Raw genomic sequence first — 12,707 nt, 5'->3', positions numbered from 1 at the left:
GCTATCATCTGGAAAACCCTGATGGGGCAAGTTTCTTTGGCAAGACACTGATGTGGCTGATTAAAAGCAATCAGTTGTGGGTGTCCAGCGAACAACACATCTCTCTCTGAAAACCGACAAGAACCTTCCTGAGCGGTAACCATTTACCTTTCAAGCACCAAAGCCTGGTGAACTTCATAAATGTCAAATTCTGTGCACAGTCCAAGAATTGCCTGCAACCAGTAAACTTGGAGGAACGTGAAGTGAGATTGGATTGCGAATCGATGAACTTTTCTGAACTTGCACACACATTACGTGCACGGGCGCTTAGAATTGGAAGGGGGTTAAGTTCGGTTAGTTAAGTTAATAGTGATGTTAAAGTGTGGTTCTGTTTTCTTGCTAAAGGATCATTTAAAGCAACTTTTTGTTTAAGTAACCATTTGTCTTGGTGACTATTGCTGCTGGGTTTTGGGGTCCTCTGGGCTATAACAGTACTTTGACAATAAATCTGGAAATCAAAGGGCAAATGCAGGAACCACTCAACTAGTCAGGCACTGCAAACACAGAAGGAAGCAGAGATCTTTCTGATCGCGTACATGTAATTATAATTATGGAGTTACTACTTCCGAAAGTTTGAAAGTTACAAGGTTACATGGCATTAACCCCTTACCCACCTTCCCTGCCCTCTTATCCCCCACTGCTATATGACAATAGATGCAATATATAGTCATGTCAAGGGATGGCATAAAAAGGATAAGGAAAGCATAAAGAAAAAGCAGTGTCCATCTGGATTGCACAAGGGTTGGCTCACACACACATATAAACAGGATTTATATTCAACAGCTCCAGGGAAGAAGATTATTGCAAGTGTTGAGAGGCTGGAAGTACATTCTTACACATTTCGTCTTTCTAATTACGTAACTGAAGATGATGCGGGTTTTGCAATCCTCGCCGTTGAGTTCGCAACAGGAATCAACTCGGCTGCGCCCCGACGGCAGTGACCGGCCTGACGCGCGCGGGGGTGGCGCCGCGCTCGTCCTCGCCGCCGCCGCCGCCCGGAGGAGGCGCTCTCGTCCTCGCCGCCGCCGCCGCCCGGAGGAGGCGCTCTCGTCCTCGCCGCCGCCCGGAGACGGCGCGCTCGGACTCAGCGACGTCGGCCGAGCGAAAGTGAGGGCGCCGAGCTGGGGAGGGAAGGGAGGGGGGTCACTGTAAAGCCGCAGTCCGGCGGGTGAGTTGTGCGACAGCTTCCCATGGACGAGCCGGCAGCGAGAGCGAAGGTCGCCGCCGGGAAGCCCGCCATTATATCCTTTGCCGCCGGCGGAATAGAGAGACGCGAGACGGGGAAGGTGGGGATCGGGATCCTGGCCACCGATACCACGCCCGGTGCGGTGACTAAAGTCCGGCCCGCGTGTTCCTTCCGTTTGGCAGGCCCTCGCATCGCTGTTACTTGTTCCCCCTCTCCGCCTGGAGACGGTCCGTGACGGCCTCCCCTCTTTCCCTCCCTCCCTCCCTCCCTCCCCCCCCTCCCTCCTTCCCTCCCTCCCTCCCTCCCTCCCTCCTTCCTTCCTTACCTCCCTCCTCTCCTCCCCTGCTTCCTTCCTCTCCTCCCCTGCTTCCTTCCTCTCCCTCCTCCCCTCCCTCCCCTCCTTCCTTCCTCTCCTTCCTTCCCTCCCTCCCTCCTTCCTTCCTTACCTCCCTCCTCTCCTCCCCTGCTTCCTTCCTCTCCTCCCCTGCTTCCTTCCTCTCCCTCCTCCCCTCCCTCCCCTCCTTCCTTCCTCTCCTTCCCTCCCTCCCCCTCCCTCCCTTCCCTCCCTCCCCCTCCCTCCCTTCCCTCCCTCCCTTCCCTCCCTCCCCCTCCCTCCCTTCCCTCCCTCCCCCTCCCTCCCTTCCCCTCCCCTCCCTCCCCTCCTTCCTTCCCTCCTCTCCTTCCTTCCCTCCTCTCCTTCCTTCCCTCCTTCCTTCCCTCCTCTCCTTCCCTCCTTAACTGCCGCTCTTCGGGGAGTTGTTTGTTCCTGGATTGTTTAAAAACATCGCGACTTCCTGGGAAGAGTTTTCAGCGCGTTCTCATTACAGAAAACACAAAATCCATATTCCGTGCAGAGTGGGCGATGTTCTTTACGCGTCTATCGATCCGCCCGAGGCGAAAAGATGTTCCCTTAGCCAGTTTCGGATATGGGAACAATATGCGTACAATAGGTCCACAATGAATGCGCCCCCTGTGGCAGTTGCCCCACAAAGCCCTCCTTGCTGCCGGGTGCCCCACGGGATCGTAATTCTTTGCTAGTGGGCCATTTCGCCATGTGAGGTCTGATCGTTACCTGTCATCGCCGTGTGTCTGTTGAAGCAGTGGATAGTCAACATAATTGCGATTGCCCGCTGACATTGGATTTGGCACCTGCTGAGGGCTGAGACCAATGATGAGAGTCATCATTAGTCCAAATGATGGGCCGCCTTGCATTAGTTAACATGAATGTCAACAAGGCACATGTGCATTAACAATGAGATGGAATGTTTGTTTGCGTCTTGCTGGGAAGATGCAGACAAACAAATCTGGGCCATGCATTCTGCTTCAATGTAATTTTGTTAACATGTTCAAAAATCAAAGGTTACATTAAACAACTCGTATTAAGCATCCAGCTCCTGCAGTTTTTGCTCTTTTATTTTTTAGTTCAGTAGAGAATTAACGTTATGATTTACTTACTAGCAGGGAGTTTGGTTTCTTTACTTGAGAAAGGATGTACTGGCATTAGAAGCAGTGCAGAGGAGGTTAACCAAGTTGATTTTGGAATTGAGAGTAGTTCAAATTGCTTGGGACTATACACTCGAGTTTAGAAAAATGAAAGGGTTATCTAGAAATGTTAAATCATAAAAGGAATAGATAAGATGGAACCAGGAAGGTTGTTTTCACTGATAGGTAAGACTAAAGGTCAAAATTATAGAGATGCTGGGCATAAACTTCCAAACATCTGTAGAATCTCCTGAGGAATAGAAAATTGGTAATGTCTCACTTATGCTCTGAAAGTATTGGAATAAACTAAATAACCATGGACCAGTCTGTTTAGTGTTGATGGTGAAGAAGTTCTAAAACAGTAATTAGGGTGGAATTAACAGGCACTTGGACAGGTGTAGGTTGATTACAGAAGCCAATGTGGATTTGTAACAGACAATTAATGTCTAATTTGACAGGATTGCAATGATAAAACGTTCATGCTGAAAATCATGATGTGATGGAAAGAAATGAAGGTGCATTTGGTATGGTGGGACATAAATTCATGTCAATAAAATTGAAGGCTTTCAAAGAAGTTGAAACAGTATTTGAATACTGACTAAATAACAGTGTCAGGAGTGAGTTTAAAAAAAAAGGTGATTGTAGTTTATCACAAAAGTGGAGAAACTCAGCAGGTTACGCAGTTTGTGGCAAACCTATGTAACTAAAGTTTTGGGCCTCAGCCCTTCATTGAAGTATGAGCAAAAAGCAGGCAGGCATCTGGGAAAAAAAAATGTTGGAGGGAGGGGCTGGCAAAGGAGCACAGGCCCACAGGTGAGGAGGTCATAGGTGGGAAGGCAGAAGATAAATAAGAAAGAAATCATGTAAGTGGTTTTTGGACAAGGAGGAAGTGTACAGTGTAGTTTACTTGAGGTGGTGGTAGTACCATTGCTGCTCTTTGCATCAATAATTTGGATGCAGGTGTGAAGAGCACAATTTTAAATTTTGCAGATGATCGAAACTATGAAGTTGTAGAAGATTGTAAAGAGAATATTAGCAAGTCTTCTGAAATTAAAAGGACTCACTCCTGTGAGTTCTCCAGGCATTTGTTCGTGAGGGTTCTAGGGTTCCTTTTATTGTGACATAATAATCCATTTTAAAATGCATTATATATGATAAACAAAGAGTCACCATGAGCATTGGCTGGCACCCCTAATGAAAGAGAAGGGAGAGAGACGTTTCTGTGGATTTGCTTCCAGCACTCCTACAGCCTCTACAGCTGCACAGACTACAGTTCAAACCATCGGCAACCTGTGCTCCAGATCCAAACCTCAGATATGATCCGGAAGCCATCAGTGCCCAAGGCCCTTCAGGATCCCTTCTTGCCCTCTACATCTTGAATCCCACTTCTGATATCTGGTTCCCATAAGCCTGTTTCCAGCAGCACGCAGCCTACGTAAGTTTTTCACTCACTGAGACCCTCTCAGTCGGCTGCCATGGTCTCCGTCCTGTAGGATCATCTCCTATGCTTCTCCTTCTCAACACTGGGGTGTTCACCCTGCTTCTGATGCCCTGTGCCGGTTTGCTGCTCCCCTGGAGTCTGCAGCCACATGGTGTGCTGCCCAGCACAGGTGGTGCCATCTTGGGCACAGATTCTGGGGTTGCAAGATTATTAAAAAAAAACACTATCAGCTTTTTTAACAAGCTGTTTAAAGCCTGTACAGAGCTGTCAGCATTATGACCAATCTGTAGGAAACCCTGCAGAGCAGCAATGTGGCTCTGATCCCTGCACTCCCAGGTTTGCACCAGTGCCAGAGCTGCTGTGACAGCAGCGCCACCATTTTTTTTCGCTTGTGGAGGAATGCATATTTTTATCAATTGTGAACAAGTGGACCCATCATTCTTAAAGGCTCAAAATGAAGACCGGACACATAAATAAAAAAATAAATCCATACACATTGCTTCCCTTCAATTATGCTCTTTCAAAAGTTTGCTGTTATGACCAACAGTTATGCCTCTCTATGTTTATTTCTATTGTCTTGTTCCTTAACAAATTGAAAAGCTGTGAAAGGCTTGGAACTAAAAGGTGCACAGAAAGTACCCATAGTTTTGTATCTTGTTGAAAATAATGGTGACTATAAGTAAGTATTGGCATGTCTTTATTTGATTTTTGTATTTACTAAAACTGTTGAAATTGGATTGGATCTTTATTGTGAAGAATCTTGCTGTGATGTGATTGGATAAATATACTTTGTAACTAAGTTTAATGTTTAGAGTCAAGGTTCAAATCCTATTGTCATTCCATTGCTGTTGGGAAAAGCATGTGACACATAGTCTTTATTCATGCCAAAATCTGCTCAGGTAAATTGGAGAGTAAAATTCCCATTATCCAGAATTCAATCAACTGGACACTCTTAAACAACCAGCAAATAAAAACCTTGAAGAATTAAATAAATTTAATTAATAAATTTGGGCGGATGGACCCCATGGGAGAGCACTGAGACTTCAAAGGACACACCAGGTTTGTCCTGCTAAACTTGCAATGCCCCTCAGTGCGCACACATTCTTTTCGCTGTCGTTACTTGTGGAGGTGATTCGGGTTGTCACCACAAGGAATTTGTGACAAAGGGCTGACCGGGACACCTATGAGGAGATTAGCCAAGTTATCAGTGCAAGAAAAGTGTACCACTGAGTGCCTGATCAGACACTTGGGTGGAGGTGAGTCGGGTTGTCAGCGTGAGGAAAGTGCACCAAGGGCTTGACTTGGACTCTTGCGTGGAAGTGAGTCAGGTTGGTAACTCGAGGAAGGTGCGCCGAGGGCCTGGCTGGGGCACATGCGTGGGTGTGAGTCAGGTTGTCAGCATGAAGAAGGTGTGCCGAGGGCCTGACCCAGGACACTTGCGTGGAGGTGAGTCAGGTTGCCTTGGTAAAGATTGGAGCAATCATTTAGCCAGCGGTGTGCCCCAGTTATGCCCCACCTGCAGCAGCTGTTTGAATAAATTTTCAATAAAGTTCCTTTGGAATTAAATGTTAGTGCCCAGGATAAAGACCTGCCTGATGCCCCTCTCCTAAATTATCTCTCTTTCCCTGCTTAGTTTTTAATAATAGTAACGGTGACTTGAAGGGGTGGTAGCCCCCCCCATCCCCAGGAACCACCCCCGGCTGAGCGTCACTGCCCCATACATACAAGGAACGCTTACCAAGCTCGGTGCACTCATCCTCGCATTCACTCTCAATTATGCAATGCCAAGTACAACATGGCAGCCACCAAGGCCAGCTCTCACAAGACCTCCTTGTCACAGTTTCTTTTGATGGATTGGCCACCCCTGCCATAGGTGATATTTTGCATAGATATGCCCCTGACTAGAAGGGACTCTGGACCGGTGAGGGAGGGCATTGCAGTGGGACTGGACGGGAAAGGGGATGGTAAATGAAGTGAGATAAAGATGAACCATAAAATTACTAGCACTGAGACACGGTGCTGGACTGGGGTGGGTCGCATTAGGTCCTGTTTGGCACCAAATGCAAGCTTTGGTGTGCAGACAACATACATGGAAGAAACGTTCGATTTTCGGAGGTTTCGGTTTTCAGAATTTCAGAAAAAAGATTATGTATCTGTATTAAGTATATTAGTAAGGATTTATCTGTAACCTTGGAGGAGGGGATTAATTATGACGGTTAGCATAGTGGATAGCACAACTCTTACAGCTCTCGCGACTGGGGTTTGAATTTAAATTTTGTTGGTTTGAGGAATTACTTGATTAAAGTGAACTTTACATAATTAAAGACTACAATACTGATTTTTTTCAAATTACTTTACATGTTACCTTGTCTTTTTTAAACAGTATATTCTTAATGCAGGTGTATCAATTAGTTAGGCATTGAAAGAGTGAGAATCAGTTAACCAAAAAATTTGCATTTCCTTCATCATTTGATGTTGTGACATCATGTTTTCATGACATCGAACAATGTGGAAGAATTTTATGTAATGACCTTAAGGGTTCTCCATATTAGACCTTGCCAATGCCATATTCAATCTCAGGAAGCTTTCTCTCCCCAATTATTCTCTCTCCCCACAATAAAACCTGTTGTAACATTGCCATATTATTTGCTCACCAGTCTACTTCTATTGATTCTAATGAATGATACATTGGTGTTTATCCATATACCAAGATCTGCTAATTGCTTAAATGCAAAAATTGTTCTTCTCTTTCGGTCAAAAAGCATAACCTCCTATTTCCCCACCCCTAACCCCATTTCATACTTAATGGACACTGCTTTGTTCACTTAACCATCTATATTCTTTGCATACTTGGGCATTCCTCAGAATTCACTTTCCTTTTCAGATTTATCAGCAATTAACTAATTCATTAATTCAAATTGGAAATAGTGGAGGAAGCAAGAACAATTTTGCGTAACAGATTGCCAATCTGAAAGTGCCATTTATTTGTACTCTCTGCTTTTTGTCATCTTTAACCATGCTACTATTACTGCTAGTCTACATTATTAAGCTTTAATTTGGATCTTATCCACAGATTTTTTTTTATTCAAATGAAAATGCTGCAGGAAAAATTTGATCCTGATGTTATGTTGACGTGTATTTTTGAGCATTATTCAATTACATTCCTCACTCTAATTTTGGGTCTTTTATTTAAAATTTCCATTCTGATCTCTTCTGCCAATATCAGCAATCGTGCGAAGAGGTTAGATACAATATGAAAAGAATTCATTGTGGAGGTTATAAATTGCTGTCTTCCAATCAACTTGCATGTGAAATGATCATTATTCTGTTGTTATGGACCTAACAACACGTGTCCTGTAATTTTTTTTCTGCTTATCATATTTTAGGAAGTGGCAGTAAAATGGTGAATAGCTAATTTGGCTGAAATTCTGAGGAAGGTGCTGACCCAGCAATTTCTCAAATAAATTTAGGAAGTATAATTTGCATTCCTAATAAACATGTCATAGCAACAAAGTGCTATATTTTTAACATCCACGTTCAGTATTAGCAAAGACAGCCTGGATAAGGAATTCAGTGGGTTTTGGGGACCAATTCTCAGAAGAGCAAATTCTCAATCCAGTTCCACAGGCTTCCACAAGACCAGATAATGTGCAATGAGATAGGATTAATTAATGACCATATAGTGAGAGCTGACATAGAGAGAAGAATGAATTCAGATGTGGTATTTTAACCCTGTAATCAATTATGAAAGCTCCTAAAATGAACGGACAGTAAGGTTAAGAGATGGGTGATACAAGAGAGACACAAACACAATGGCATTTTAGAAGAATGAACAGAGTAAAGTACAGTATTTGAATAAAATTGAAGAAAAAATTAAAAGGAAAATGTAGAGAACAGGATAAAGATAGACAGAAATGTAAAAGCAGGTGTTAAAAGTTCCTCGAAAACAGTGATTCCTAAAGTGGGCAGTGGATAGGGGTGGCAGTAGACAGATCCAAGGGAGTGATGAGGGAAAAAAAGGAGTGGTCAGGGGGCGGTGAGGAAAAAGAGAGTGGTCCGAACCTTCAGTCTTGTTATTATTCACTCTGGTGCAAAGTTTAACAAAGAGGCCAGTGCAGTAATTTTCTGCCGTCGCAATTTTCGGAAGGGCTGTTAGTTGCTGCAGCCAGACTTGGGGTGGCAGTAGTAAGCAAAATAAACGGGGACAAGGCATTTGCAATGGATTATACATATTTGGAAATATTAGTAACATTGCAAGATCTCTGGAGAATTTGATGCACATTTCACAAGTAGGTGCTAATTGAAATGACGTCATGAAATGAAAAGACCATTGTTTTGGAGGAGACAAACTTACCTTTCTGGAAAGTGCTCACAGAAAGGTCACTCCTGGGTTTTGTTTATCTAAGACAACATCTTGACCAAGGAGACGAACTCCTGCTGTTTGCTGAAGAAGGTGGGGGTTTTGCAAGTGAGAGAGTCACAAGGGCTTTCTGGCAGTTGGCAGTTGGAGAGAGAGACACACAAAAGTTAAGAAGCTCTCTCAGCTTGTGTGTGTGACACTAAAGGAGCTGAACAGAACAAGCCAGGAAGAGCTGGTTGGAAACATAAAGTTCCAGAGCGGTGGATGACTGGAAGTGCTATCTGTCTGATGTTTCTCTTGGAATAAGAGGAGCAGAAAGGAACTCTGGTAGTCTGAAGAAGGAGGTTACCATCTGGAAAACCCTGATGGGGCAAGTTTCATCAGCGAGTCCTTGAGGTGACTAATGGTGGTACCTCAGTTGTGGAAATCCTGGAACAACAAATCTCTCTCTGCAAACCCTACAAGAACCTTCCTGACCATTTACCTTTCAAGCACCAAAGCCTGGTGAACTTTATGCATGTTAAATTCTGTGCACAGTATAAGAATTGCCTGCATCTGAAGAACTTGGAAGAAGGAGAAGTGAGTTTGAACTGTGAACCAAAGAACATTTCTTAAATTTACACACACATTACATACACATGCGCTTAGAATTAGAAGGGGGTTAGTTAGGTATAGAGATAAGTTAAAGTTTGATTCTGTTTTCATGTTTAAAGTTGATTAAAAACAACTTTTGTTTTTAAAACCACTTGTCTTGGTGAATGCCTATTGCTGCTGGGTTTTGAGGTCCTTTGGGCTTGTAACACATTCTCTTGAAAGCTGGTCTCAGTGACCACTTTGTTGCACTGGTCACTACACCCCCCCCACCCCCCCACCTTGCTCTGCAATGCTACTGCCACCCCTGCTCATGCAGAGCAGTTGCCGCTCAGTGATGATACCCCACCCCCTGCTCAGTGCCATTGAATGGAGGGGGAGGGGAGCCGCTTGGGATTTGGGATGTGGCCTGTGAGCCAAGGGGCTAGCAGTCTTGGGTTCTGAGTGAGTTTAGTGAAGTGATAATGACAAATAATGGTAGATTCATTGCAGGCATATTTGCATGAGGATTCACAGAGGATATATCTATATCTTGGATGTTAATTGTATATCAGGAATTGAAAAGGGGAGGTAATTTGAATAATTAGTGGTTGTAATTATGGACAGATGTCTCTGGATCATGATTGACTTCATCCCAGGATTGATCAGGGCCCATGGACATTGAAATGGGTCTAGCAACACAGTTAATGTATTGGTTTTAATTTACCAAAATTCTCTTTATTTGTGGAAGGTTCTATGAGATTTTTTAAAAATAGCAAAAATTAACTTATTTGAAAAAGGAGAGAGATAAAAAGGAAACTATACACCAGTTAGTTTAATGTGTCAGCATAGATAAAGAAGCTATTATTAAAGATTGAAGAACATCAGAATTTATGGTCATGAACAAGTCCTGAAATTCGGTGTTATACAGCAGCATCATAGAGCAAACCTTCATACTATGACCATCTTACAACATTACAATGAAAAATAATAGTGCACAAAAATTAAGGCAGTGTATTTAGTTCACTGATTATTCAGGAATCTGATTGCAGTGGGGAAGAAGCTGTCCTTGTGCCTTTGAGTGCTCGTCTTTAGGCTCCTGTACCTTTTTCCCGCTGGTAGCAGATTGAAGAGGGCATGGCCTGCGTCGGGAGGGACTTTGAGCGTAGAGGTTGCTTAAGACACCACCTCATGTAGATGTCCTCAATGGAGTGCAAGTCTGGTGCCTGTGATGTTGCAGGCTGAGGTAATAACCCTCTGGAGTTTATTCTTGTGCCTCCATACCAGGCAGTAATGCAACCAGCCAGAATGCTCTCCACAGTACACCTGTAGAAGTTTACGAGAGTCTTCGGTGACAAACCAAATCTCCTCAAACACCTCACAAAGTATAGCCACTGGTGGTATTTCTTTGTGATTGCATCAACATGGAGGCTTCATGTATTTACATTTAGAATTCACAATAATTAGACAAGGTCAATGTGATTTTGTGAAAGGAAGATCAGTTCATCGATTTACTGGAATTATTTGAAGAAATAAAATGATTTATTTTCATATTTATGACGTATACGGTTCAGTACATTGAGACCCTCAGTGCTCAGGTACGTCATAAATCCCACTGTAGCAGCTCACTGGAGGCTTAATAAAACCACATTGGAAGGTTCTGAGAGACGTCATGATGTCACAATGCAATGACATCCTTTTAGAATGCATGGGATTTAAAAAAGCTGCATGTGACTGTTGGCGATTTTACAAATTCGACTTAACTGCGTCTGATCATTTTCTCCTTCATTTCACACTGTGACACAGTTGCTACTTTGGACAACACAGCGCTTTCGCGCAAACTGCCTGTCTTTTGAACCACTCAGCCTGAAGTTTTCTTCAGGCAGGTGGAGGTGCGGTTCCACATTTACAAGATAGAAGTGGATATCCATCAAGTACTTTCATGTGGTAAGCACCCTTGATCAGGCCTTGGAAAAGCCAAACTACACGCCCCACACCGAGTCGCCATGGAATACTCGAACAATGAATTTGCCAAACTTCTTGCAGAGTTCCAGACGTTGTCACTCCCCAGTTCTCCATTGCCACATAAAACATAGTGCCGCACACTATATCCTCACCGAAGGACCTCCTCCTCTACATGCCTGAGCCCGACACCTGCTACCCAACAAGTTTGCAAAACAAGAGTTCCACAAAATGGAGGAACTTGGAATTATATGTGGGTTTGATAGCCTGTGGGCTTCCCTGCTACATATGTTGCCCAAAGCCACAGGAGGCTGGAGACCTTGCGGAGATTACCGGTATCTCAATGACACTACCACTGCAGACCGCTAACCATATGCCCCATATACAGGACTTTGCAGCTAATCTTCATGGGGCCAGGATATTTTCTAAAATTAACTTGGTGCATGGGTACCATCAGATACCTGCAAACCCAGAGGATGTGCCCAAGACCACCATCACAAAACCATTTGGCCTCTTCAAATTTTTGAGAATGCCTTTTGAGCTCAAAAATGCTGCACAATCATTCCTGCGACTGATGGACGCAGTGGGGCATGCCATGGACTTCCTTTTCATATACTTGGATGACATACTCGTTGCTACCACTCCCACAAAGAGCACCTGCAGCATCTGCATTTACTCTGCCACCACCTACAGGAGTTCTGGCTAACTGAACCTTGCCAAGTGAAAATTCGGGCAGTCCTCTATTGATCTCTTGGTACATCAGATCAGTAGCAGGGTGTCGTTTCATTGCCTAGCAAGGTGGAAGCCATCCTCAAATTTGCGATATCCAATACCATCAAAGGACTCCAGGAATTTGTGGGGATGGTCCATTTTTATTGTCACTTTCTACCCTCTGCAGCTTATATTATGAACCCCCTCTTTGACCTCATGTCCAGCAATACCAAAGAACTTGAGTGGACAAAGGAGACCAAAGACGCCCTATGTCTGATCATGTTCTCGTTCTTCATTTCACACTGTGACACAGTTGCTATGCTACACCTTTTTTTGGTGGGATGATGGTAGACCAGCAATGGCCGTAGTTTATGGAGTAACTTGGAAGATACAGGATCATTTTATCCCAAAGTAAACAAATTAGCCTAAAGGGAGGATGAGCCAACTGTGGCTGTCAAGGGAAGTGAAAGATAACATAAAAGCTAACGAGAGGGCATATGATATTGCAAAAATTAGCACAAAGCTAGAGGATTGGGAAACTTTTAAAAACCAACAGAAGGCAACTGAAAGAACAATAAGGGGAGAAAAGATGAAATATGAAGGTAAGCAAGCCAATAATATAAAACAGGATGTCAATTTTTTTTTCAAATATATAATGACTTCAAAAGAGCAAGAGAGAACGTTGGATCACTGGAAAATTATGTTGGAGAATTAGTAATGGGGAACAAAGAAATAGCAGATGAACTGAGTAATTATTTTCTGAGAGTCTTCAAGAAAGTCATGGAACAAAAGTGAGTGTAGCCATTACTATGAAGGAGAAGGCATTGGGAAGCTGGAAGGCCTGAAGGTGGGTAAGTCACCTGGACTGAATGGATTGTACCCAGTTGTTATGAAAAAGGTAGGTGAAGAGATTGTGGAGGCATTAGTTTTGCTCTTTCAAAAGTCTCTAGAGTCAG

At 43.7% G+C, this 12,707-nt stretch overlaps 1 protein-coding gene across 9 annotated transcripts in view; it reads left to right on the top strand.

Annotated features, from left to right (window-relative positions):
• The first annotated feature begins 1,162 nt into the window (after positions 1-1,162).
• The window catches only part of ocrl (OCRL inositol polyphosphate-5-phosphatase), a 66,852-nt gene continuing 55,307 nt past the window's right edge, over positions 1,163-12,707 (top strand). For 2 of the 9 annotated variants that reach the window (XM_069893211.1, XM_069893215.1), the window contains exon 1: positions 4,746-4,827. Coding sequence is in view for 4 of the 9 variants with exons in the window: in XM_069893210.1 (XP_069749311.1) it covers positions 1,230-1,280; positions 4,748-4,827 (131 nt within the window). In the remaining 5 variants the exon portion in view is untranslated. Of the gene's footprint in view, positions 1,281-1,971; positions 4,143-4,745; positions 4,828-10,837; positions 11,026-12,220; positions 12,354-12,707 lie in introns of those variants that run through there. The other 7 variants (XM_069893210.1, XM_069893218.1, XM_069893216.1 and 4 more) reach the window with 7 other exon arrangements.

This window comes from Narcine bancroftii, chromosome 8 (assembly GCF_036971445.1).
Source record: "Narcine bancroftii isolate sNarBan1 chromosome 8, sNarBan1.hap1, whole genome shotgun sequence".
Classification (NCBI taxonomy): Eukaryota; Metazoa; Chordata; class Chondrichthyes; order Torpediniformes; family Narcinidae; genus Narcine; species Narcine bancroftii.
The sequence above is the reverse complement of the archived record's forward strand: the minus strand, read 5'-3'. Positions and strand labels throughout refer to the sequence as shown.